Source organism: Somniosus microcephalus, chromosome 17 (assembly GCF_052327205.1).
Source record: "Somniosus microcephalus isolate GS21.2 chromosome 17, FLI_Smic_1.0, whole genome shotgun sequence".
NCBI lineage: Eukaryota > Metazoa > Chordata > Chondrichthyes > Squaliformes > Somniosidae > Somniosus > Somniosus microcephalus.
This window is the reverse complement of record NC_141003.1, coordinates 7,886,436-7,911,608: the sequence shown is the minus strand read 5'-3', so window position 1 is coordinate 7,911,608 and position 25,173 is coordinate 7,886,436. Positions and strand designations below refer to the sequence as shown.

The following is a 25,173-nucleotide window of genomic DNA, read 5'->3' as shown; positions in this document are numbered from 1 at the left end:
TGGGAGTCTTTCAGAAAGGAAATTAAGAGAGTGTGGTAAACCACTGTTATAGTTATCACTGTATATTGTTCTCACTGTTCTCACTGTCACATCACTACACGAGGTCGCCTCTTGTCGCACTGTTATACCTGGGCTGACCACCTCCGACTCCGCCCATTACCTGCCCAGGTATAAAGGTAGCTGACTGGCTAGTATTCCTCCCTGTTGGATCGGATCACCCACGAGGGTGGGCTCTGTTATTTAGCCAATAAAAACCTTCAGTTACGTTCTTAACTCGTCGCCTTTTATTGGACTAATTGATAGGCATATCAATTTTATTGGCTAAATTTTAAAGATGTCTGATAATGAACAGCAACAGCAAGGAGCTCACCCAGCAGCACAGCAACAGCAGCCTCCAGACAACGGGCCACACCAGCCGGCTTGGCTGCAAGCCTTGAAACCACCATACCTGGATCTAAACCCACAGGCACCAAACTCAGCCAACGACTTCAAACACTGGCTGGACTGCTTCGAATCGTACCTGGAGGAAGCCGTCGTCCCTCAGAGATCCAAACTAAGAGTCCTGAAAGCCCAAGCGAGCCCGAGAGTATATACACTCATCCAGGACATGACTACGTACGACGACGCCATCAACCTACTGAAACAGCAGTACCGGAGCCCGGTAAACTACATGTACACTAGGCATCTCTTAAGATCTCGCCAGCAACAGCCAGGAGAATCGATAGCTGAATTTTCACGATCGCTGAGACAACTCGGCAGGAACTGTGACTTTAAAGCGGTGACGGCTACTGCGAACATGGAAGACAATGTCCGCGACGCCTTGGTGAGAGGCCTACGTTCCGACTACACACGGCAAAGACTGCTTGAAGCTAAGGACATAGACCTGGACAAGGCCGAAGCCCTCGCCCTCACCCTAGAGGCCACCCAGCAAGACCAGGAAGCGTTTGCCAGGTACTATTCGCGACCCTGGGACTCGGGCCCGACCCCCACCCCACCACCCTTCACAGCGCTGCCCCCGGGACCTACCTCAGCGTCTGCATCACGGATCCGACCGGGCCCGCTAGCCCCGGTACCGGCCCCGACATCAGGCAACCCCGATCGGGCCGCTGGCTGCTTCTTTTGCGGCCAGGAGAAGCATCCGAGGTCGCGCTGCCCAGCCAAAAACTCGACCTGCAAAACCTGCCTCAAGAAAGGCCACTTCTCCAAGGCCTGCAGAAGCAAATCCTCAGAAGCCAGCAGTGCCTCATGCGAACCCTGGGGGCGGCCATCTTTGTGCGGGGCAGCCGAAGCCTGCAGAGCCTCATGGGAAAACCAGGGGCGGCCATCTTTGTGCGGGGCAGCCGAAGCCTGCAGAGCCTCATGGGAAAACCAGGGGCGGCCATCTTTGTGCGGGGCAGCCGAAGCCTGCAGAGCCTCATGGGAACAGCAGGGGCGGCCATCTTTGTGCGGGGCAAACGATTTAAACAGAGCCTCATGTGAACTACGGGGGCCGCCATCTTCGCCGCCATCTTGTCATGACAACGACGTGCTCATCTACACCCTAGCTTCCGTGACCCTGGATCAAGCCCGCCCGCACCACCTGGCCAGCTCAATGATGGACATCAAAGTCAACGGCCACGCCACGACCTGCCTGTTCGACAGCGGAAGCACGGAGAGCTTCATCCACCCAGACACGGTGAGCCACTACTCCCTCCCCGTCCTGCCAACGCGCAGCCGCATCTCGATGGCATCGAGGTCGCACGCCACAGACATCAGCGGCTACTGTGTCGTGACATTGTCGGTTAAAGGGACAGAGTATAAAAATTTTAAACTCCTCGTACTCCCCCAGCTGTGCGCTGCCGTCATACTAGGGCTGGACTTCCAATCCCACCTCCAAAGTGTAACCCTAGCATACGGTGGACCCCTCCCCCCACTCACAGTCGACAACCAGCGAAAGTTAAACCGCCCACCGCGTAACACCTGCAGCCTATCCACCCTCAAGGTACCGCCACCTTCCCTGTTCGCTAACCTCACCCCCGACTGCAAACCTGTCGCTACTAAGAGCAGGCGGTACAGCGCTGGGGACAGAGCCTTCATTAGCTCTGAGGTGCAGCGACTCCTGAAAGAGGGCATTATTGAGGGGAGCAGCAGCCCCTGGCGTGCCCAGGTGGTGGTAGTCAAGACCGGCGACAAAAATCGCCTGGTTATCGACTACAGCCAGACCATAAACAGATACACCCAGCTGGACGCATACCCCCTCCCCCGCATATCGGACATGGTCAATGAGATTGCACAATACCGCGTATTCTCGACCATCGACCTCAAGTCGGCCTACCACCAACTCCCCATCAGCCCGGAGGACAGCCAGTACACCGCCTTCGAGGCGAATGGCCGCCTCTACCAATTCCTTAGGGTCCCCTTTGGTGTCACCAACGGGGTCTCGGTTTTCCAACGGGAGATGGACCGGATGGTTGACCAGAACGGACTACAGGCCACTTTCCCCTATCTCGATAACGTCACCATCTGCGGCCGCAACCGGCAGGACCATGACGTGAATCTGGAGAAATTCCTCCGTACGGCCCAACGGCTGAACCTCACCTACAATAAGGAGAAATGCGTGTTTAACACAGCGCGCCTTGCCATCCTTGGCTGTGTAGTAGAGAACGGAGTCATCGGCCCCGACCCCGAAAGAATGCGCCCCCTCATGGAGCTACCCCTCCCCCACTGTCCAAAAGCACTTAGGAGAACCCTGGGGCTTTTCGCCTACTATGCCCAATGGGTACCCAATTATGCGGACAAAGCCAGACCCCTCCTGAAAACCACATCCTTCCCCCTCACGGAAGAGGCGTGCGCGGCCTTCTCCCTCATTAAGGGAGACATAGCCAAGGCCACAATGCACGCAGTGGATGAGTCAATCCCCTTCCAAGTGGAGAGCGATGCATCCGACTTCGCCCTAGCCGCTACCCTTAACCAGGAGGGTAGGCCGGTAGCCTTCTTCTCAAGGACCCTACAGGGCCCCGAGACCCGACACTCGTCGGTCGAGAAGGAAGCCCAGGCAATTGTGGAGGCAGTACGGCGCTGGAGGCACTACTTGGCAGGCAAACGATTTACCCTCCTCACCGACCAACGCTCGGTTGCCTTCATGTTTAATAACAAGCTGAGGGGCAAGATCAAGAACGACAAAATCTTGAGGTGGAGAATCGAGCTTTCCACCTATGATTATGAGATCTTGTACCGGCCCGGTAAACTGAACGACCCCCCTGATGCTCTTTCACGCATTACATGCGCCAGCGCGCAAAGTGATAGACTTCAGACCCTCCACAATGACCTCTGCCACCCCGGAGTCACCAGACTCTACCATTTCATTAAGGCCCGCAACCTGCCATACTCCATCGAGGAGGTCAGGACCATGACCAGGAACTGCCAGATCTGTGCTGAGTGCAAACCGCACTTCTATAAGCCGGACAGAGCAAGCCTGATCAAGGCCACCCGCCCCTTCGAGCGTCTGAGCATCGACTTCAAGGGGCCCCTACCGTCATCCGACCGTAATGTGTACTTCCTCAACATCGTTGATGAGTACTCCCGTTTCCCCTTTGCCTTCCCCTGCCCAGACATGACCAGTAACACGGTCATTAAATGCCTGAACAAACTCTTCGCCTTGTTCGGGTTCCCGAACTATATACATAGTGACCGGGGCGCCTCCTTCATGAGCGAGGAACTCCGTCAGTTCCTATTGGAGAGGGGTATTGCAGCAAGCAGGACCACCAGCTGCAACCCCCGAGGGAACGGCCAGGTGGAAAGAGAGAACGCGACGGTATGGAAGGCCACCCTCTTAGCCTTAAAGTCTAAGGGCCTCCCAACCTCCCGCTGGCAAGAGGTCCTCCCGATTGCGCTGCACTCCATCCGGTCACTACTTTGCACTGCCATTAACACCACCCCCCATGCTCGAATGTTTGTCTTCCCCAGGAAGTCGACTACGGGAACCACCCTACCAACCTGGCTGACCTCTCCGGGACCCGTCTTGCTGCGAAAGCACGTGAGGGCCCATAAAACGGACCCCCTGGTCGAGAAGGTGAACCTCCTGCACGCCAACCCCCAGTACGCCTATGTGGCTTACCCAGACGGACGGGAGGACACTGTCTCCTTACGAGACCTCGCACCCTCACCCCCCCCTCCCAACCCCCCGAGTCCAGCCGAGGTAGACGGCATGCCGGAACCCCACGAGCCTTTGCCGACTACGCAGACACCAGCTTTAACACCGGATAATGTAACACCGCCGCTGCGACGATCGGAGAGGCTAACGAAGCCTCCGGACAGACTGACATACCAGAGCTGGTAATACACTTCACCCCGCCGGACTCTAATCTAAACAAGGGGTGAATGTGGTAAACCACTGTTATAGTTATCACTGTATATTGTTCTCACTGTCACATCACTACACGAGGTCGCCTCTTGTCGCACTGTTATACCTGGGCTGACCACCTCCGACTCCGCCCATTACCTGCCCAGGTATAAAGGTAGCTGACTGGCTAGTATTCCTCCCTGTTGGATCGGATCACCCACGAGGGTGGGCTCTGTTATTTAGCCAATAAAAACCTTCAGTTACGTTCTTAACTCGTCGCCTTTTATTGGACTAATTGATAGGCATATCAGAGAGTACAATGGCAACATGTTCCCATAAAGGTCAACGGTGGGACCAACAAGCCCAGGGAACCTTGGATGTCAAGGGATATACGAGAATGGATTAGGGAAAAAAGGGGGGCTTTTGGCAGATACAAAGGACTAAAGACAGAGGAAGCCCTAGAGGAGTATAAAAAGTGCAGGGGGATACTTAAAAAAGAAATTAGGAGAGCGAGGAGGGGCCATGAAATAACTGGCGAGCAAAATAAAGGAAAATCCTAAGGTGTTTTATAAGTATATTAAGGGCAAGAGGATAACTAGGGAAAGCATAGGGCCCATTAGGGACCAAAGTGGCAATCTGTGTGTGGAGCCAGAAGATGTAGGTGGGGTTTTAAATGAATTTTTTGCATCTGTGTTCACTATGGAGAAGGACGATGTAGACATAGAAATCGGGCAGGGGGACTGTGATATACTTGAACATATTAGCATCGAGAGGGAGGAGGTACTAGCGGTTTTAGCAGGCTTAAAAGGGGATAAATCCCCAGGCCCGGACGAGATGTATCCCAGGCTACTATGTGAGGCAAAGGAGGAGATTGCAGGGGCTCTGACACAAATTTTCAGAACTTCTCTGGCCACAGGGGATGTGCCAGAGGACTGGAGAACAGCTAACGTAGTACCATTATTCAAGAAGGGTAGTAGGGATAAACCAGGGAATTACAGGCCAGTGAGCCTAACATCAGTGGTAGGGAAATTATTGGAAAAAATTCTGAGGGACAGAATTAGTCTCCACTTGGAGAGGGAAGGATTAATCAGGGATAGTCAGCATGGCTTTGTCAAGGGAAGATCATGTCTGACCAATTTGATTGAATTTTTCGAGGGGGTGACTAGGTGTGTGGATGAGGGCAGTGCAGTGGATGTGGTATACATGGATTTCAGTAAGGCTTTTGATAAAGTCCTGCATAGGAGACTGGTCAAGAAGGTAAGAGCCCATGGGATCCAGGGTGCCTTGGCACATTGGATCCAAAACTGGCTTAGTGGCAGAAGGCAGAGGGTGATGGTGGAAGGTTGTTTTTGTGACTGGAAGCCTGTGTCTAGTGGGGTACCGCAGGGATCGGTGCTGGGTCCCTTGCTGTTTGTGGTCTACATTAATGATTTGGATGTGAATGTAAAAGGTATGATCAGTAAGTTCGCAGATGACACGAAAATTGGTGGGGTGGTAAATAGCGAGGAGGGTAGCCTCAGTCTGCAGGATGATATAGATGGGTTGGTCAGATGGGTGCAACAGTGGCAAATGGAATTTAACCCTGAAAAGTGTGAGGTGATGCATTTTGGACGGACTAACAAGGCAAGGGAATACACAATGAATGGTAAGACCCTAGGAAAGACAGAGGATCAGAGGGACCTTGGTGTGCATGTACATAGATCCCTGAAGACAGCAGAACAGGTGGATAAGGTGGTTAAAAAGGCATATGCGATACTTGCCTTCATTAGCCGAGGCATAGAATACAAGAGCAGGGAGGTTATGATGGAGCTGTACAAAACGCTGGTTAGGCCACAGCTGGAATACTGTGTGCAGTTCTGGTCGCCACACTATAGGAAGGATAAATGTAAGAAGTCACACAACACCAGGTTATAGTCCAACAGCTTTATTTTGTAGTGTCGGTACCTTTCTACCTAGACACAATTTAGGACTCAGAACTCAGAGATTCAAACATGAAGTGCTTTATTGGAAGGAAAGGAAGTTCTGGAAAGTTCCGAACAAAGAGAGCTAAAACTTAACAGAGAACACCCAACCATTTATCTCCTGTGACAGCGCCACCACAGGTGGGAGGAGAACACACAATAGAACACATAATACATAACATTTCCTCCCCTCTTAAATGGAAGGTCCACATTATTCCTCAACAGGTAAGTTACTTTCAATGCACTCAACGAACCTAGGGTAGAGGTAGACTGCCTCAAACCTTGACTTTACCCTGGGGTTTATTCTGCCCCAGTCTTGTGGGTAAGTCACTAAGCCTACAGATCCAAGCGTCTTGGAGGCCGCCGCTCTCTGACAGGATACCGGCGGTCATCACTGGTTTCCACAGCAGTAGGCATTGACACAGGCCTCGATGGAGAAGGTGCCTGTGTCAGTTGAAAGTCAGGAGTTTGCACAGGTGGAACAGTCTCTGACTTCCTGTGTTGGAGAAGAGCACTGTGGCAAAGGATGCTGGTTTGCGGTATCATCCGGAAACAGTTCAGGCCAACCAGCCGTTGGAGCCTCTGTGGCTGTCTCTGCTCCTAGCAACAGTTGATCTGTGTGTCTTCTCCAGACGACGTCCTCAGCAGTCTCAACCGTGTAAGACACAGGGCCCGTCTGCGCGATCACCGTAGCAGGAACCCATTTCGGTCCAGTGTTGTAGTTTCGAGCTAGGACGTGCTCTCCCGGATGAAACCGTCTCTCCTTGGCTCTTTTCTCTCTCTTTTCAACTTGAGCTTGTTGTTGACAATGGACAACCTGTTCTGCCCTTGAAGGTTTGAGTAAGTCAAAACTTGTCCGCAACTGCCTCTTCATCATGAGCGAAGCGGGGGAAGTATTGGTTGTGGCATGCGGCTCGTTCCTGTAGGACAACAGGAAGCTGTTCAGACGTTGGTGGATTGAGCCTTGACCTTGCAATGCCTTCAAGGCGTGCTTCAAAGTTTGCACAAACCTTTCTGCCTGGCCGTTAGTAGAGGGATGATAGGGCGCAGACCTGATGTGTTGGACACCATTCACATGCAGGAAGGTTGCAAACTCCTGTGATACAAATTATGGACCGTTGTCACTTACGAGTTGTTCTGGTGAGCCATAACGGCTGAACATCTCACCAAGTTTCTCAATTGTTTTCTCTGCCGTGGTAGACCTCATCACAGCGACCTCCGGCCACTTGCTACGAGCGTCCACAACCACCATAAACATCTTCCCTTCGAAAGGACCGGCGAAGTCCACATGTACTCGCTGCCACACTTCTGCAGGTCAATCCCAGGGGTGTAGGGTTGCCAGCTGTGGAACATTCCGGACCCTTTGACATGGGGAACATGTTTTGGCTTTCTCCTCAATATTCCCATCGAGACCTGGCCACCAGAAGTAGCTTCTTGCCATTTCCTTCATCCGAACCATCCCACTGTGGCCTGTATGAAGTTGTTGCAGTATAGGTTCCCTCAGAGGTGGCGGAATGATGACACGGCGTCCCCAAAGAAGACAACCTGCCTGGACGGAGAGCTCATTTCTTTTTGAAACATAAGGTTTCAAAGTAGGAGAATCTCCTATCGCTCTCCCTGGAATGACATCGTCCATTACCTCAGACAGGACTGGATCGTTGCGGGTGTACCTTCGCACCTGAACTGCAGTGACAGGTGCTCCCTCCACTTGTCTAAAGTAGATGATGTCTATCTGACGAGACTCTGGGGGAGTAACAGGCAAGGGTAGCCTCGAGAGACCGTCTGCGTTGCCGTGCAAGTCTGATTTGCGATATTTGATGTCGTATGTGTGTCCTGACAACAGTAAAGCCCACCTTTGCATCCTGCTTGCAGCGAGAGACGGAATTCCGGTGTGGGGCCCGAAGATTGAAATCAATGGACGGTGGTCCGTCAGGAGTGTGAACCTTCTCCCAAACAGGTACTGATGAAATTTTCGAATTCCAAAAACAATTCCCAAGGCCTCGCGCTCGATCTGCGCATAGTTACTCTCGGCCTTGTTCAAGGTGCGTGATGCAAAGGCGATAGGTTTCTCTTCACCCGAAGGCATGATGTGGGATATGACTGCTCCCACACCATATGGTGAGGTATCACATGCTAGCTGCACGGGTAGCTTTGGGTCGAAGTGTGTCAGGACCTCCGAATTCAGCAATGCTTTCTTTGCTTGGGCGAAAGCTTCGTTGCACAGTTCAGTCCATTTCCATGTTTTGCTTTGACATAGCAACTGATGTAACGGCTTCAGCAATGTTGCTAAGTCTGGAATAAACTTCCCAATGTAGTTAAGTAGCCCCAGAAATGAACGTAACTGGCTCACATTCTGGGGTGCTGGGGCCTCCACGATCGCCTTGACCTTTGGCGGCGCCTTATGCAGGCCAGTAGCGTCAATCACATGCCCCAGGTACTCAACTGAAGACTGAAAGAATTCACATTTGTCCTTACGAACTCTGAATCCGTACTCTTTCAGTCGTTGTAGTGTCGCATCGAAGTTCAGAAGATGATCCTCATTTGTCCCAGTGACAAGGATGTCGTCCAGGTAGCACTGGATTCCTGGCAGTCCACTCAAAATCTGATCCATTGCCCTTTGGAATAGAGCAGGGGCCGACGTAATTCCAAACGGAAGGCGGCAGTACCTGTATAGCCCCTTGTGTGTCACAATTGTCAGCAGCTCCTTTGATTTGTCATCGACATGCATTTGTAGATAAGCCTGGCATAAGTCTATTTTGCTGAACTTTTGCCCTCCGGCCAGGCCCGTAAAAAGATCAATGAGGGGAAGAGGGTACTGTTCCACAGACAGCACCGGGTTAATAGTCACTTTAAAATCCCCGCAGATTTGAACAGATCCATCCTTTTTCAGGACAGGAACAATGGGTGTGGCCCATTTGCTCACACTCACAGGCTCCAGGACTCCATTCTTGACTAAGGCCTCCAAGTTAGCCTCAACTTTTGGCCTAATTGCATAGGGTACAGGTCGGGCTTTGTGAAACTTCGGCTTGATGTCAGGTTTAATGTCAAGTCTCACGCTGATCTTTTTCATGCTCCCAAGTTCCCCATTGAAGAATTCTGCATGTTTGTTTAACACTGCAGTCAGACCTGACTCCCCTTTTGACATCATGCGGACTGCAGGCCAGTCCAGCGTGATTTTCTCTAGCCATGCACGTCCCAGTAGCGATGGGTAATTTCCCTTTACCACATATAGTGGCAGTTTTGCAGTCTGTCCGTTCAATTTAACTGTCACCTCAATGACGCCTCTCATGGCCACAGGTTCGCCGGTATACGTCTTTAGCACAATGTTTGTTGGCTGAAGGGTAAGATGCTTTAGCATTTTGTTGTAGACAGTGTCTGAAACAAGGGACACAGCCACACCTGTGTCCACCTCCATCCGCACTGATTGTCCCTCCACCAGTGGTGACACCCAGTAGCCATTTGAACCACCTGCAACCGTCAGTATGTGCACCTCTTCCTCCTCAGAGGTGTCGCTCCCCTCTGTTTTGCTTGTTCCATCATACTGCACTGAATGAACACTCTTTTTCCTCTCTTGTCCAAACACAGACATTTTGCTTCCATGCTTCCCAGCTCTGTCTGTTCTTTTTTTACCTCTACAGGCGCGTTCAATGTGACCCTTTTTGCCACAATTTCGGCATTCCGGCTCCGTACACCAGCAGTCATTAGCGTGATGGCCCGTTTTCCCACAACGGTAACATGTGCCGTTCCGCGCACCTTTAGGCTCAGACGACACCTTGTGAACTCTCCCTGTTGAACTCAACTGGTGAGCCTCCTTTTCCGCCATCTCCATGGAGACACTAACTTCAATGGCCTTTTCAAGAGTAAGGTTGTTCTCAGTAAGAAGGCGCTTCTGTGTGGCTGCATTTTGCAGACCACACACAAGTCTGTCTCTAATGGTGTCATTCAGCACCTCCTTGAACTGGCAGTGTTCTGACAACCTTTTTAAAGCAGCAATAAACATCGTCACTGATTCCCCCTCCTCTTGATTCCGTTTGGTTATTGCTGAGAGATTTAGATTTCACAGAGGTTTTGGTGAAAAATGTGCTGCAAGAATTTCCACTAGTTGCTTATATGTTTTAGTTCCTGGCTTATCTGGCTGCACGAGGCTGCGAAGTAAATTGAAAGTCTTCGGCCCGATTACACTCAAAAAGGTAGGCACGACCTTTTCATTTGCCACCACATTCGCCAATACAAAATAGTCAAAACGTTCCGTATATGCGCTCCATTGCTCCACATTTTCATCAAAATCACCGATGTTTCCTAATATAGCAGCCATCTCACGTTTCAAATTAAATTTTCTGTCTACTCACTGCACCCGTAACGTACGCAGATTCATCCGCTCCTTGTTGCCACTTGTTGTGCCGGTACCTTTCTACCTAGACACAATTTAGGACTCAGAACTCAGAGATTCAAACATGAAGTGCTTTATTGGAAGGAAAGGAAGTTCTGGAAAGTTCTGAACAAAGAGAGCTAAAACTTAACAGAGAACACCCAACCATTTATCTCCTGTGACAGCGCCAGCACAGGTGGGAGGAGAACACACAATACATAACATATTTGAAATCACAAGCTTTCGGAGCACTGCTCCTTCGTCAGGTGACTCAGTTGAGCAGTGCTCCGAAAGCTTGTGATTTCAAATAAAGCTGTTGGACTATAACCTGGTGTTGTGTGACTTCTTACATTTGTCCACCCCAGTCCAACTCCGGCATTTCCACACTATAGGAAGGATGTGATTGCTTTGGAGAGGGTGCAGAGGAGATTCACCAGGATGTTACCTGGGCTGGAGCGCTTCAGCTATGAAGAAAGACTGGACAGGCTGGGGTTGTTTTCCTTGGAGCAGAGAAGGCTGAGGGGGGACCTGATTGAGGTGTACAAAATTATGAGGGGCATAGATAGGGTAGATAGAAAGGAACTTTTCCCTTAGTAGAGGGGTCAATAACAAGGGGGCATAGATTCAAGGTAAGGGGCAGGAGGCTTAGAGGGGATTTGAGGAAGAACTTTTTCACCCAGAGGGTGGTTGGAATCTGGAACTCACTGCCTGAAAGGGTGGTAGAGGCAGGAACCCTCACAACATTCAAGAAGCATTTGGATGAGCACTTGAAATGCCATAGCATACAAGGCTATGGACCAAATGCTGGAAAATGAGATTAGATTAGACAGGGCTTGATGGCCGATGCGGACGCGATGGGCCGAAGGGCCTCTTTCTGTGCTGTATAACTCTATGGGGGAGAAATTGGGTATAGCCCCGTTTGGGGCGCTAGTCCTGGCGATGCGCAAAGCCTAGCGCCAGGCGAATTTTAGCGCCACCTGGCGCGATATTGGGTTGCAGCGCCCCTGAGGGTGATTGCGGCGCTAAATCAAGCGCTGCACGATACTCTTAAGGCGCTAACCCGGCGGCGCAACCCAATTTCGCGGCGGCGGGGCGCAGCGTAGGTGCTGTGAATAATCACTTTCCCTGAGACACACTGGCACCGGCCAGCTCTTAAAGGGGCGGGTCATCAGCCACGGGCACAGAGGATAGCCCTTGCCCCAGAGAAGCCAGCCTCCTGGGTGAGCCAGGGCCTCAAAGGTCTGCCACAGAAGTCTGGCGCAGGATGAAGGTGTCGTGGCTGCTGCCTGGGAACTGCGCATTCACCGCGAGGATCAGCTGTCGGTGGTCACAGACCAGCTGGACATTCAAGGAATGGAACCCCTTGCGGTTGCGGAACTCCTCCGGATTCTCTACAGGCGCCCGCAAAGCCACGTGCGTGCAGTGAATGGCACCCTGCACCATGGGGAAGTCCGCTATTGCAGCGAAGCCCTCTGCGCGCGCCCACTGCTTGTCCGGGGTCATTGGGAAGGAGATGTACTGCCGCCTCCTTTTAAACAGGGCATCAGTCACTTGACGGATACAGCAATGCACCGCAAACTGCGAGATGTTGGCTATGTCCCCAGTTGTGGCCTGAAAGGAGCCGCTCGCGTAGAAGTTTAGGGCAACAGTCATCCTCACAGCCACCGATAGAGATGTCCTGCACCTTATCTGAGGCTGCAGATCTGGCTGAAGCAGTTGGCACAGCTCAGTCACCACCTCCTTTCTGAAGCGCAGCCTTCTGATACACTGCTCCTCCGACATGTTCATGTAGGAAAACTGCTGTCGGGAAACCCTGGCAGCGTAAGGTCTGGTGTGGCGACGTCTGTTGGCCTGCCCCCCTCTCCAAGCGTCTCTGTGCCCTTTCCAGATGATTCAGCAGCAGGACGTTCCCCTCCAATGCAGCCCCCATAATAAGTGTGCAAAGAAAGTTTTGCCATTGGAAATGCTCACCAACAGCAAGGTGATGGTCAGAAGGCTGAAGTTCCTCTGCCAGCACTGGCTCAGTGGTGAAATGGCTCGCAGTGTGCAGCCCAGCAACTCTCTGTAGCTCTCGAAGAAGTTGTGCTGCCGCTTTTAAACCACACCAGTGCCCTTTAAATAACGCCCCCCCAGGCCGAGAGCAATTGGGTAAGGCTCCATGTAAGCTGTCACTATTAGCACCAGGCGCTACGGAGGGGGGCGCCACTGAATTTCCGGTCCGGGGCACCCAAAAGGCGTTTCACACTCAAATGACGTCATAATCTGCCTGCGACCATGAGCGGGCGCTAAGATTTTGCGCCGGCGCTAAATGCATGCTCAATATGGGGCGAGGCGCTAGGCTCCTTGCGCTTGTCCGGAAATTGGCTAGCGCCCCACTTTTTGGCCTCTAGGCGTTAATCGGTGGCGCTACCAACCGAATTTCTCCCCCTATGACTCTAAAATTTGACACTGAGCCACATAAGGAGATATAAGGCTTGGTCAAAGATGTAGGTTTTAAGGAGTGTCTTAAAGGAGGAGAGAGAAGTAGAGAGGCGTAGAGGTTTAGGGAGGGAATTTCTGAGCTTTGGGCCTTGGCAGCTGAAGGCACAGCCACCAATGGTGGAGCAATATCCAAGTTTGCCGATGACACAAAGATAGATGGCATTGTAAGCAATGTAGATGGAAACATAAAATTACAAAGAGATATTAATGGATTAAGTGAATGAGCAACACTGGTAAATGTATTTCAGTACAGGCAAGTGTGAATTCATCCACTTTGGACCTAAAAAGGGTAGAACAGAGTACTTTCTAAATGGTGAAAAGCTAGAAACAGTGGAGGTCCAATGTGACTTGGGTTCCAAGTACATAGATCGTTAATATGTCATGAACAAATACAGAAAATAATAAAAAGGCTAATGGAATATCTAGAGGACTAGAATACAAGGGGGTAGAAGTTATGCTGCAGCTGTACAAAGCCCTGGTTAGACCACACCTGGAGCACTGGGAGCAGTTCTGGGCACCACACCTTAGGAAGGATATATTGGCCTTGGAGGGAGTGCAGCGTAGGTTTACCAGAATGATACCTGGACTCCAAGGGTTAAATTACGAGGAGAGATTACACAAACTAGGGGTGTATTCCCTGAAATTTAGAAGGTGAAGGGGCGACTTGATCGAACTTTAGGATATTAAGGAGAACGGATGGTGTAGATAGCGAGAAACTATTTCCTCTGGTTGGGGAGTCTAGGACTAGGGGGCAGAGTCTAAAGATTAGAGCCAGTCTTTTCAGGAGTGAAATTAGGAAACACTTCTACACACAAAGGGTGGTAGAAGTTTGGAACTCTCTTCTGCAAACGACAATTGGTACTAGATCAATTAATTTTAAATCTGAGATTGATACATTTTTGTTAACCAAAGGTATTAAAGGACATGGGGCCAAGGAGGGTATATGGAGTTAGGTCACAGATCAGCCATGTTCTCATTGAATGGCGGAACAGGCTCGAGGGGCTAAATGACCTACTCCTGTTCCTATGTTCTGTTTCTAATCGACGCTCTTGTGATTCTCAATGCGATGATTTTGCTACATTTTTATCAACATTTAAATCCTGTTCATGTCAACAAAAAGCAATAACATCTGCAAAATGAAGAAAGGAAATCATAGAATCTCACAGCACAGATGGAAGCCATTCGGCCCATCATGCCTTCCCGGCTGTTTGGTAGAGCTAACCAATTAGTCCCACTCCTCTGCCCTTTCCCCATAGCCCTGTAAATTCTTCCCCTTCAAGTTTATATCCAATTACCTTTTGAAAGTTACTATTGAATCTGATTCCACCACCCTTTCAGGCAGTGCATTCCATATCTCAACAACACACTGTGTAAAAACATTTCTCCTCTCTGGTTCTTTTGACAATTACCTTAAATCTGTATGCTCTGGTTACTGACCCTCCTGCAAGTGGAAACAGTTTCTCCCTGTTTAAGAACATAAGAATTAGGAGCAGGAATAGGCCACACGGCCCCTTGTGCCTGCTCCGCCATTCAATAAGATTATGGCTGATCTTCGACCTCAACTTCACTTTCCTGCCCTATTCCCATATCCCTTGATTCCTCTGGAGTCCCAAAATCTATTTATCTCAGCTTTGAATATACTCAACGACTGAGCATTCACAACCCTCTGGGGCAGAGAATTCCAAAGATTCACAACCCTCTGAGTGAAGAAATTCCTCCTTATTTCAGTCTGAAAAGGCCGACCCCTTATCCTGAGACTATGCCCCCTAGTTCTAGACTCTCCAGCCAGGGGAAATAATCTCTCAGCATCTATCCTGTCAATCCCCTCAGAATCTTGTATGTTTCAATGAGATCACCTCTCTTCTAAACTCCAGAGAGTATCGGCCCATTCTACTCAATCTCTCCTCATAGAACAACCCCATCATCCCAGGAATCAATCTAGTGAACCTTCATTGCACCGCCTCTCATAGAGTCATAGAGTTATACAGCACAGAAAGAGGCCCTTCGGCCCATTGCGTCCGCGCCGGCCATCAAGCCCTGTCTAATCTAATCCCATTTTCCAGCATTTGGTCCGTAGCCTTGTATGCTATGGCATTTCAAGTGCTCATCCAAATGCTTCTTGAATGTTGTGAGGGTTCCTGCCTCTACCACCCTTTCAGGCAGTGAGTTCCAGATTCCAACCACCCTCTGGGTGAAAAAGTTTTTCCTCAAATCCCCTCTAAACCTCCTGCCCCTTACCTTGAATCTATGCCCCCTTGTTATTGACCCCTCTACTAAGGGGAAAAGTTCCTTTCTATCCACGCCCCTCATAATTTTGTATACCTCAATCAGGTCCCCCCTCAGCCTTTTCTGCTCCAAGGAAAACAACCCCAGCCTGTCCAGTCTTTCTTCATAGCTGAAGCGCTCCAGCCCAGGTAACATCCTGGTAAATCTCCTCTGCACCCTCTCCAAAGCAATCACATCCTTCCTATAGTGTGGCGACCAGAACTGCACACAGTACTCCAGCTGTGGCCTTACCAGCGTTTTGTACAGCTCCATCATAACCTCCCTGCTCTTATATTCTATGCCTCAGCTAATGAAGGCAAGTATCCCATATGCCTTTTCAACCACCTTATCCACCTGTTCTGCTGCCTTCAGGGATCTATGTACATGCACACCAAGGTCCCTCTGATCCTCTGTCTTTCCTAGGGTCTTACCATTTATTGTGTATTCCCTTGCCTTGTTAGTCCGTCCAAAATGCATCACCTCACACTTTTCAGGGTTAAATTCAATTTGCCACTGTACCGCCCATCTAACCAACCCATCTATATCGTCCTGTAGCCTGAGGCTTCCCGCCTCACTATTTACCACCCCACCAATTTTCGTGTCATCTGCGAACTTACTGATCATACCTTTTACATTCACATCCAAATCATTAATGTAGACCACAAACAGCAAGGGACCCAACACCGATCCCTGCGGTACCCCACTGGACACAGGCTTCCAGTCACAAAAACAACCTTCCACCATCACCCTCTGCCTTCTGCCACTAAGCCAGTTTTGGATCCAATGTGCCAAGGCACCCTGGATCCCATGGGCTCTTACCTTCCTGACCAGTCTCCTATGCGGGACTTTATCAAAAGCCTTACTGAAATCCATGTAAACCACATCCACTGCACTACCCTCATCCACACACCTAGTCACCCCCTTGAAGAATTCAATCAAATTGGTCAGACATGATCTTCCCTTGACAAAGCCATGCTGGCTATCCCTAATTAATCCCTGCCTCTCCAAGTGGAGACCAATTCTGTCCCTCAGAATTTTTTCCAATAATTTCCCTACCACTGATGTTAGGCTCACTGGCCTGTAATTCCCTGGTTTATCCCTGCTACCCTTCTTGCATAATGGTACTACGTTAGCTGTTCTCCAGTCCTCTGGCACATCCCCTGTGGCCAGAGAGGTTCTGAAAATTTGTGTCAGAGCCCCTGCAATCTCCTCCTTTGCCTCACACAGCAGCCTGGGATACATCTCGTCCGGGCCTGGGGATTTATCCACTTTTAAGCCTGCTAAAACCGCTAGTACCTCCTCCCTCTCGATGCTAATATGTTCAAGTATATCACAGTCCCCCTGCCTGACTTCTATGCCCACATCGTCCTTCTCCATAGTGAACAGATGCAAAAAATTCATTTAAAACCCCACCTACATCCTCTGGCTCTACACACAGTTTGCCACTTTGGTCCCTAATGGGCCCTACTCTTTCCCTAGTTATCCTCTTGCCCTTAATATACTTATAAAACACCTTAGGATTTTCCTTTATTTTGCTTGCCAGTGTTATTTCATGGCTCCTCCTCGCTCTCCTAATTTCTTTTTTAAGTATCCCCCTGCACTTTTTATACTTCCTCTGTCTTTAGTCCTTTGTATCTGCCAAAAGCCCCCCTTTTTTTCCTAATCCATTCTCGTATATCCCTTGACATCCAAGGTTCCCTGGGCTTGTTGGTCCCACCCTTGACCTTTACGGGAACATGTTGCCGTTGTACTCTCTCAATTTCCTTTCTGAAAGACTCCCATTGCTCCGATGTGGATTTTCCTTCAAGTAGCTGATCCCAGTCCACATTGGCCAGATCCTGCCTTGTCATATTAAAATCGGCCTTCCCCCAATTTAGAACCTTTATTTCCGGTCCATCCTTGTCCTTTTCCATGACTACCTTAAATCTCACCGAATTATGGTCACTGTCACCAAAGTGCTCACCTACTAACACTTCTACCACTTGCCCGGCCACATTCCATAGAATTAGGTCCAGTACCGCCCCCTTTCTTGTAGGACTTTCTACATGCTGGCTCAAAAAGCTCTCCTGGATGCACTTTAAGAATTCTGCACCCTCTAAGCCTTTCACACTCTGACTATCCCAGTTAATATTGGGGAAGTTGAAATCCCCCACTATAATTACCCTATTATTTGCACACTTCTCTGAGATTTGCCTACATATCTGTTCCTCTATCTCCCCCTGGCTGTTTGGGGGCCTATAGTACACTCCCAGCAAAGTGCTAGCCCCCTTTTTGTTTTTAAGTTCAACCCATATGGCCTCATTAGAGGAACCTGTTAATATATCATCCCTCCTTACAGCAGTAATTGTCTCCTTAATTAATATTGCGACACCCCCTCCACTTTTACCCCCCCCCCCCCCTCTGTCTCGCCTGAAGATTCTATACCCCGGAATATTGAGCTGCCAGTCTTTCCCCTCCCTCAACCATGTCTCCGTGATAGCAACAATATCATACTCCCATGTGTTCATCAACAACTTGGCAAGTATACCCTTCCTTAGATAAGGAGACCAAAACTATGCACAGTACTCCAGGTGTGGTCTCGCCAGAACCCTGTACAATTGTAGCAAGTCTTCCTTACTCTGGTATTCCAATCCCCTTGCAATAAAGGCCAACATGCCATTTGCCTTCCTAATTGCTTGCTGTCCCTGCATGCTCACTCTCTGTGTTTCTTGTACTAGGACACTTAAATCTCTGAGCACCAACATTTAATAGTTTCTCGGCATTTATAAAATATTCTGTTTTTCTGTTCTTCCTACCAAAGTGCATAAGCTCACATTTCCTCACATTATACTCCATCTGCCACCTTTTTGCCCACTTACTTAACCTGTCTATATCCCTTTGCAGGCTCTTTGCGTTCTCCCCACATCTTACTTTTCCACCTAGCTTTGCATTATCAGCAAACTTGGATACATTGCACTCGGTCCCTTCATCTAAGTCATTAATATAGATTGTAATTAGCTGAGGCCCAAGCATTGATCCTTGCGGCACCCGATTAGTTACAGCCTGCCAATCTGAAAATGACCTACTCTCTGTTAACCAATCCTTTATCCATGCTAATACATTACCCCCAACCCCATGTGCCCTTACCTTGCTTAACAACCTTTTATGTGGCACCTTATTGAATGCCTTTTGGAAATCAAAATATACTACATCCACTGGTTCCCCTTTATCTACCCTGCTAGTTACATCCTCAAAAAACTCTAATAAATTTGTCAAACACGATTTCCCTTTCATAAAACCATGTTGACTCTGCCTAATCATGTTATAATTTTCTAAGTGCCCTGTTACCACTTCCTTAATAATGGATTCCAGCATTTTCCTGATGACTGATGTCAGAGTAACTGGCCTGTAGTTGCCTGTTTTCTCTCTCCCTCCTTTCTTGAATAGCGGAGTTATATTTGCTACCTTCCAATCCGCTGGGTCCGTTCCTGAATCTAGAAAATTTTGGAAGATCAAAACCAATGCATCCACTATCTCTGCAGCCACCTCTTTTAGAACCCTAGGATGTAGGCTGTCAGGTCCAGCGGATTTGTTGACTTTTAGTCCCATTAGTTTCTTGAGTACTTTTTCTCTACTTATATTAATTACTTTTAAAATTCCTCGCTCTCATTAGCCCCTTGGTTCCCCATTATTTTTCATATACTTTTTGTACATTCTACTGTGATTTGTTTAAAGTCTCTGCTATTTCTTCGTTCCCCAATATAGTTTCTCCTGTCTCAGCCTCTAAGGGACCAACGCTTACTTTCGCTACTCTTCCTTTTTACATACTTGTAGAAGTTCTTACAATCTGTTTTTATATTTCTTGCTAATTTACTCTCATATTCTGTTTTCTCCCTTTTTATCAATGTTTTGGTCATCCTTTGCTGGTTTCTAAAGCTCCAAATCCTCAGGCTTGCTACTCTTCTTTGCAACATTATAAGCCTCTTCTTTTAATCGAATACTATCCTTAATTTTCCTAGTTAGCCACAAATGGATCACTTTTTCTGTAGAGTTTTTATTTCTCAATGCAATGTATATTCGTTGAGAATTTTGAATATTTCTTTAAATGTTTGCCACTGCTTATCTACTATCATAACTTTTAATCTAATTTCCCAATCTACCTTAGCCAACTCGCCCTTCAGACCTACATAATTGGCTTTGTTTAAGACTCTAATATCGGACTTAGAATTTCACATTGAGTTTGAAAGTGACATTCTTATCATATGATCACTCTTCTCTAGAGGATCCTTTGCTATGAGATTACTAATTAACCCTGTCTCATCTAAAATAGCCTGTTCCCTGGTTGGTTCCATGACATATTGTTCTAGGAAACTGTCTCGAATACATTCCATGAACTTGTCCTCCAGACTACCCTTGCCAATTTGCAGATTAAAGTCCCTCACGCTTATTGTATTACCTTTGTTACAAGCTCCTACTATTTCTTGATTAATATTCTGTCCAATGGTATAGCTACTGTTAGGGGGCCTATGAACTACTCCCAACATTGTTTTCTGCCCCTTGTTATTTCTTATCTCCACCCATACTGATTCTCCTTCCTTATCTTCTAAGCCTTCCTCACTACTGTCCTTACTGTTTACTCTTATCAAATCCCCTCATAATTTTGAACCACTCTATCAAATCTCCCTTAACCTTCTCTGCTTTAAGGAGAACAACCCAAGCTTCTCTAGTCTCTCCACATATAGCATCATAAAAGCATTAACAACAGAAAAAAAAATCTCCCTTTAAAAGCTCCCTCCCACATACAGTTGACCTGCATCACCCTGTTCAAATATGCACAGATAATTCTGGCTGGGACATCTATCCAAAGACCAGGAAATCTTTAGTAGTTGCTCCAGACCTTCATTTTCTTGAATGAAATTCTTGGATTTTCTGTGTGAAGTCACGCAATGTGGCTTTAAACCCAATCATAAAATCACCTGGGAGCGGGGGAGGGAGTGTAACGGAGGGAGGTGGTTCCGGGAGAACCAGATGGCATTGTGGGATGTCTGATTTCCCCAGTCCCTGAATCATGGCAGCAACGGGCCTGTTGTTTGGCGAATCGATCCCATGCTTGCCAAGGTGGTTTGTGGGATTGCTGAGCAGTTTCCTGTGTCTATACATTCTCAAGTCATGTTCTTAATTTGTAATGAAATTAAGCATTTATTTTATTCTCAGAAAGGAAGCGGATGCTGAAGAAGAACCAACAGAAATCAATTTTGATGACAGTCCTCTGGTACGTTAGAAATGACCAAGGGTGGATACCCTGGAACGTGACTAAATGGTCACTTTATAAGTTTTTAGTATAGATGCCAGATAAGCTCAGGTGACCTGTATACCCTTTATCTCGAGTGAAAAATCTCTCCTGATCCACAGCTGGCGAGCACAAGGTATTGCTCAGGAGTTTCATAAACTGACCCCTGCCGTTTCCTGTTATGAATAACATTTTTATTTGTGGTATCAATTAGGTTATCTTGGTTCAGTGGTAGTAGACTGATAACAGTGTCAGAAATCCCATTTCAGAACTTACATACATAATCTAGGCTGATAGTTCACTGGAGTACTGAGGGAGTGCTGCACTGTTGGAAAGTCAGTACTGAGGCAGTGCTGCAATGTCTGGAGGGTCAGTACTGAGGGAGTGCTGCACTGTCTGGAGGGTCAGTACTGAGGGAGTGCTGCACTGTCTGGAGGGTCAGTACTGAGGGAGTGCTGCACTGTCTGGAGGGTCAGTACTGAGGGAGCGCTGCACTGTTGGAAAGTCAGTACTGAGGGAGTGCTGCACTGTCTGGGGGGTCAGTACTGAGGCAGTGCTGCACTGTCTGGAGGGTCAGTATTGAGGGAGCGTTGCACTGTTGGAAAGTCAGTACTGAGGGAGTGCTGCACTGTCTGGAGGGTCAGTACTGAGGCAGTGCTGCACTGTCTGGAGGGTCAGTACTGAGGCAGTGCTGCACTGTCTGGAGGGTCAGTACTGAGGGAGCGCTGCACTGTTGGAAAGTCAGTACTGAGGGAGTGCTGCACTGTCTGGGGGGTCAGTACTGAGGCAGTGCTGCACTGTCTGGAGGGTCAGTACTGAGGGAGTGCTGCAATGTCGGAAAGTCAGTACTCTGCTGCACTGTCAGAGATTCCGTATTTCAGAGCTTCTGTGTTTTGGATGAGGCCCCATCAATCTCTTGAGGTAGATATAAAAGATTCCACGGCACTATTCAAGGACGAACAGGGGAACTCTCCTGCTGTCTTGGCCAACATTTGTCCCTCAACCAACATCACGAAAAATAGATTAACTGGTCATTTAGCTCATTTGCCATTTATAGGACCAAGCTGTGTGCAAATTGACTGCAGCAGTTGTCTCCATAACAATCTTCAAAAGTAAGTCATGGGATGAGCAGCGGGTTGGGACATCCTGTGGATGTGCAAGGTGCTATATAAATTCACGGTCCTTTTGAAGTGAATGTAGTTGAGCTGGTTTGACACTGGAGCAGCAGCTTTGATATCCTCAGTAATTATTTTCATTTCAGAAATTGAGTGATATTATGTGACAGATTTTGATGGCACACATATACTGCATAACAAAACATAACTACACCAAGCAAGCTAAGTAGTGCAATGTATTTTCACAATCTTTCCCCACTGTCTTTTCACTAGAGACACCGTTGACCAGGACACCGGGGAGCCCTCCCCTGCTCCTCTTCGAACAGTGCTGTGGGATCTTTTACATCCACCTAAGAGGGCAGACGGGGCCTCGGTTAACGTCTCATCCTAAAGGCGCCACTTCCGACAGTGTAGGACCCCCTTAATACAGCACTGGAGTGTCAATCTAGAGATGATGTGCTCAACCCTTTGGATTGGGGTTTGAACCCACAACCATCTGACTCTGAGGCGAGAGTGCTACCCACTGAGCGAAGGCTGGCACCAATATGTCTGCTGCAGGCCTTTAAAGAGCCGCAGCAGCACTCAGATTCTGATCAGGTGCGAACAAGTTCCCAGAGACAGCTGCTGTCTGGCAGCAGCCAGCCTTTTATATCTAATCAAGGCCAAACCTGGAAGTTTGGTTGAGAATGGCCATACACAAATAGTTGGCTGGAACTTCTGCAGTGCAAGTCTAAAGAAATGGGAGATACCTCTGCGATCCCAATGGGAGCTGTGTTGTAGGGTTGGTGGATCAGAGACGGGGCTACAAGATCGTAGTCCCAATTCTCCAAGCCGTGGTCTTTGGGAGCGCTGGATCATGGAATTACCCCTAGAAAGTGTGTTATGCCTGTTAATGTCGCACAACAAAGATCTCCAGAAGTGAGGCAAACAAAATAACTGATTAGTGAATTGCGGTCTGTCAATAAGCAGACATATTTACCACATCATGTGACAAATTCTATTTAATAAACCTTTATATAGTATGTTTCTCACTGAAGATAATTAATATTCTAAAACTTTTGTGAGGAATTGCGAGTGGAACTAGAGAGTGGGATAAGTATTCAGATTGTGGGGTATAAAGGCATTTCCGGAACATTCTTCTGATAACTGTATACGGTTCTCATCTGTCTGCAAAAATAAACTGTGGACTGCTGCCCACTGTTTTAATGCAACACTAACGGCAACTTAATAACTAGGGTATGTTAGGAAAAAACAATTGTTATGATGGAAAGTTTGTAAACTTATATTTTATAGAAGTTTGACTTGCTTTAGGGTGATAATGATAACGGTGATTATTTTACCAAAATCTTTAGTAATAAAGTGGAACCTGTGTGCTGTCTTTACATTGGGTAAAGTGAGCCATGCCAGAACAAAACTTACACCAACCAACAAGTTTTCATTTCTTGTGCTTTTTTGACGTTAGTCTGCCAATGTACTTGTTAAGATATGTAATGAATTTCTAGAAAAAATGTTTAAAGGAAATGAAATGTTGCTGAATGACACTTTGTCACTTTATATTAGGAATATCCTATTGCGATCCCTATGTCTAACTACAATAAGGCTGCTATATAAATATGGGTTGTTATTGTTGTACTGTGGGCTTACCTCTAAATTAAACCTGTTGTTTTTATTTCACTCTAAGGACCTGGAGCTGTATTTTAAGGAGCCACAGGAAGTACTGGACATTTTCTTTTCTTTGGAAGAACAGATATTTTCCCTTCTCCAGTACTGCCATGAAGCTGAGGAGGACATTGAGAGTGTTGATCAGGACTTTGCTGCAGTACAGGAGAGCATGTATGTGTGACCTTTCAATGTTTGTGTATAATCCTTGTTGTAAGTGATATAATCCACACGTTTGTGCAGAAACTGTTTCCACTCGTGGGTGAGTCCAGAACGAGGGGTGGCAGCAACATAAGATAGTCACTTAACAGATCAGGTAACAGATTTAGGAGGAATTTATTTACAGAGAATGTGGAACTCGCTGCCATTTGGAGTGGTTGAGGTTTTTTTTATTTTTTATATTTGTTCATGAAATGTGGGCGTCGCTGGCAAGGCCAGCATTTATTGCCCATCCCTAGTTGCCCTTGAGAAGGTGCTGGTGAGCCGCCGCCTTGAACCGCTGCAGTCGGTGTGGTGAAAGTGTTCTCTCAGTGCGGTTAGGTAGGGAGTTCCAGGATTTTGACCCAGTGACGAAGGAACGGCGATATATTTCCAAGTCAGGATGGTGTGTGACTTGGAGGTGGCGGTGTTCCCATGCGCCTGCTGCCCTTATCCTTCTAGGTGGTAGAGGTCGCGGGTTTGGGAGGTGCTACCGAAGATGCCTTGGCGAGTTGCTGCAGTGCATCTTGTAGATGGTACACACTGCAGCCACAGTACGTCGGTGGTGGAGGGAGTGAATGTTTAAGGTGGTGGATGGGGTGCCAATCAAGCGGGCTGCTTTGTCCTGGATGGTGCCAAGCTTCTTGAATGTTGTTGGAGCTGCACTCATCCAGGCAAGTGGAGTGTATTCCATCACACGCCTACTTGTGCCTTGTAGATAGTGGAAAGGCTTTAGGGAGTCAGGAGGTGAGACACTTGCCGCAGAATACCCAGCCTCCGACCTGCTCTTGTTGCCACAGTATTTATGTGGTTTGTCCAGTTAAGTTTCTGGTCAATGGTGACCCCCAGGATATTGATGGTGGGGGATTCGGTGATGGTAATGCTGTTGACTGTCAAGGGGCGGTGGTTAAATGCTCGCTTTTTGGAGATAGTCATTGCCTGGCACTTGTGTGCCGCGAATGTTACCAGCCACTTATCAGCCCAAGCCTGAATATCGTCCAGGTCTTGCTGCATGCGGGCATGGACTGCTTCATTTTCTGAACAGTTGCGAATGGAACTGAACACTGTGCAGTCATCAGCGAACATTCCCCCTTATGATGGAGGGAAGGTCATTGATGAAGCAGCTGAAGATGGTTGGGCCTAGGACACTGCCCTGAGGAACTCCTGCAGCGATGTCCTGGGGCTGTGATGATTGACCTCCAACCACCACAACCATCTTCCTTTGTGCTAGGTATGACTCCAGCCAGTGGAGAGTTTTCCCCCCCGATTCCCATTGACTTCAGTTTTACTAGGGCTCCTTGATGCCACACTCGGTCAAATGCTGCCTTGATGCCAAGGGCAGTCACTCTCGCCTCACCTTTGGAATTCAGCTCTTTTGTCCATGTTTGGAGTAAGGCTGTAATGAGGTCGGGAGCTGAGTGGTCCTGGCGGAACCAAAACTGAGCATCGGTGAGCAGGTTATTGGTGAGTAAGTGCCGCTTGATAGCACTGTCGATGACACCTTCCATCGCTTTGCTATTGATTGAGAGTAGACT

General features: G+C 48.3%; 1 protein-coding gene across 2 annotated transcripts in view; it reads left to right on the top strand.

Moving 5' to 3' along the window:
* Positions 1 to 25,173, top strand: part of LOC147105481 (coiled-coil domain-containing protein 38-like) — a 115,103-nt gene that overhangs the window by 51,044 nt on the left and 38,886 nt on the right. For both annotated transcript variants that reach the window (XM_086009879.1, XM_086009880.1), the window contains 2 exons: positions 20,591 to 20,648; positions 23,463 to 23,614. In XM_086009879.1, coding sequence (XP_085866005.1) covers positions 20,591 to 20,648; positions 23,463 to 23,614 — 210 coding nt within the window. The remainder of the gene's footprint in view (positions 1 to 20,590; positions 20,649 to 23,462; positions 23,615 to 25,173) is intronic.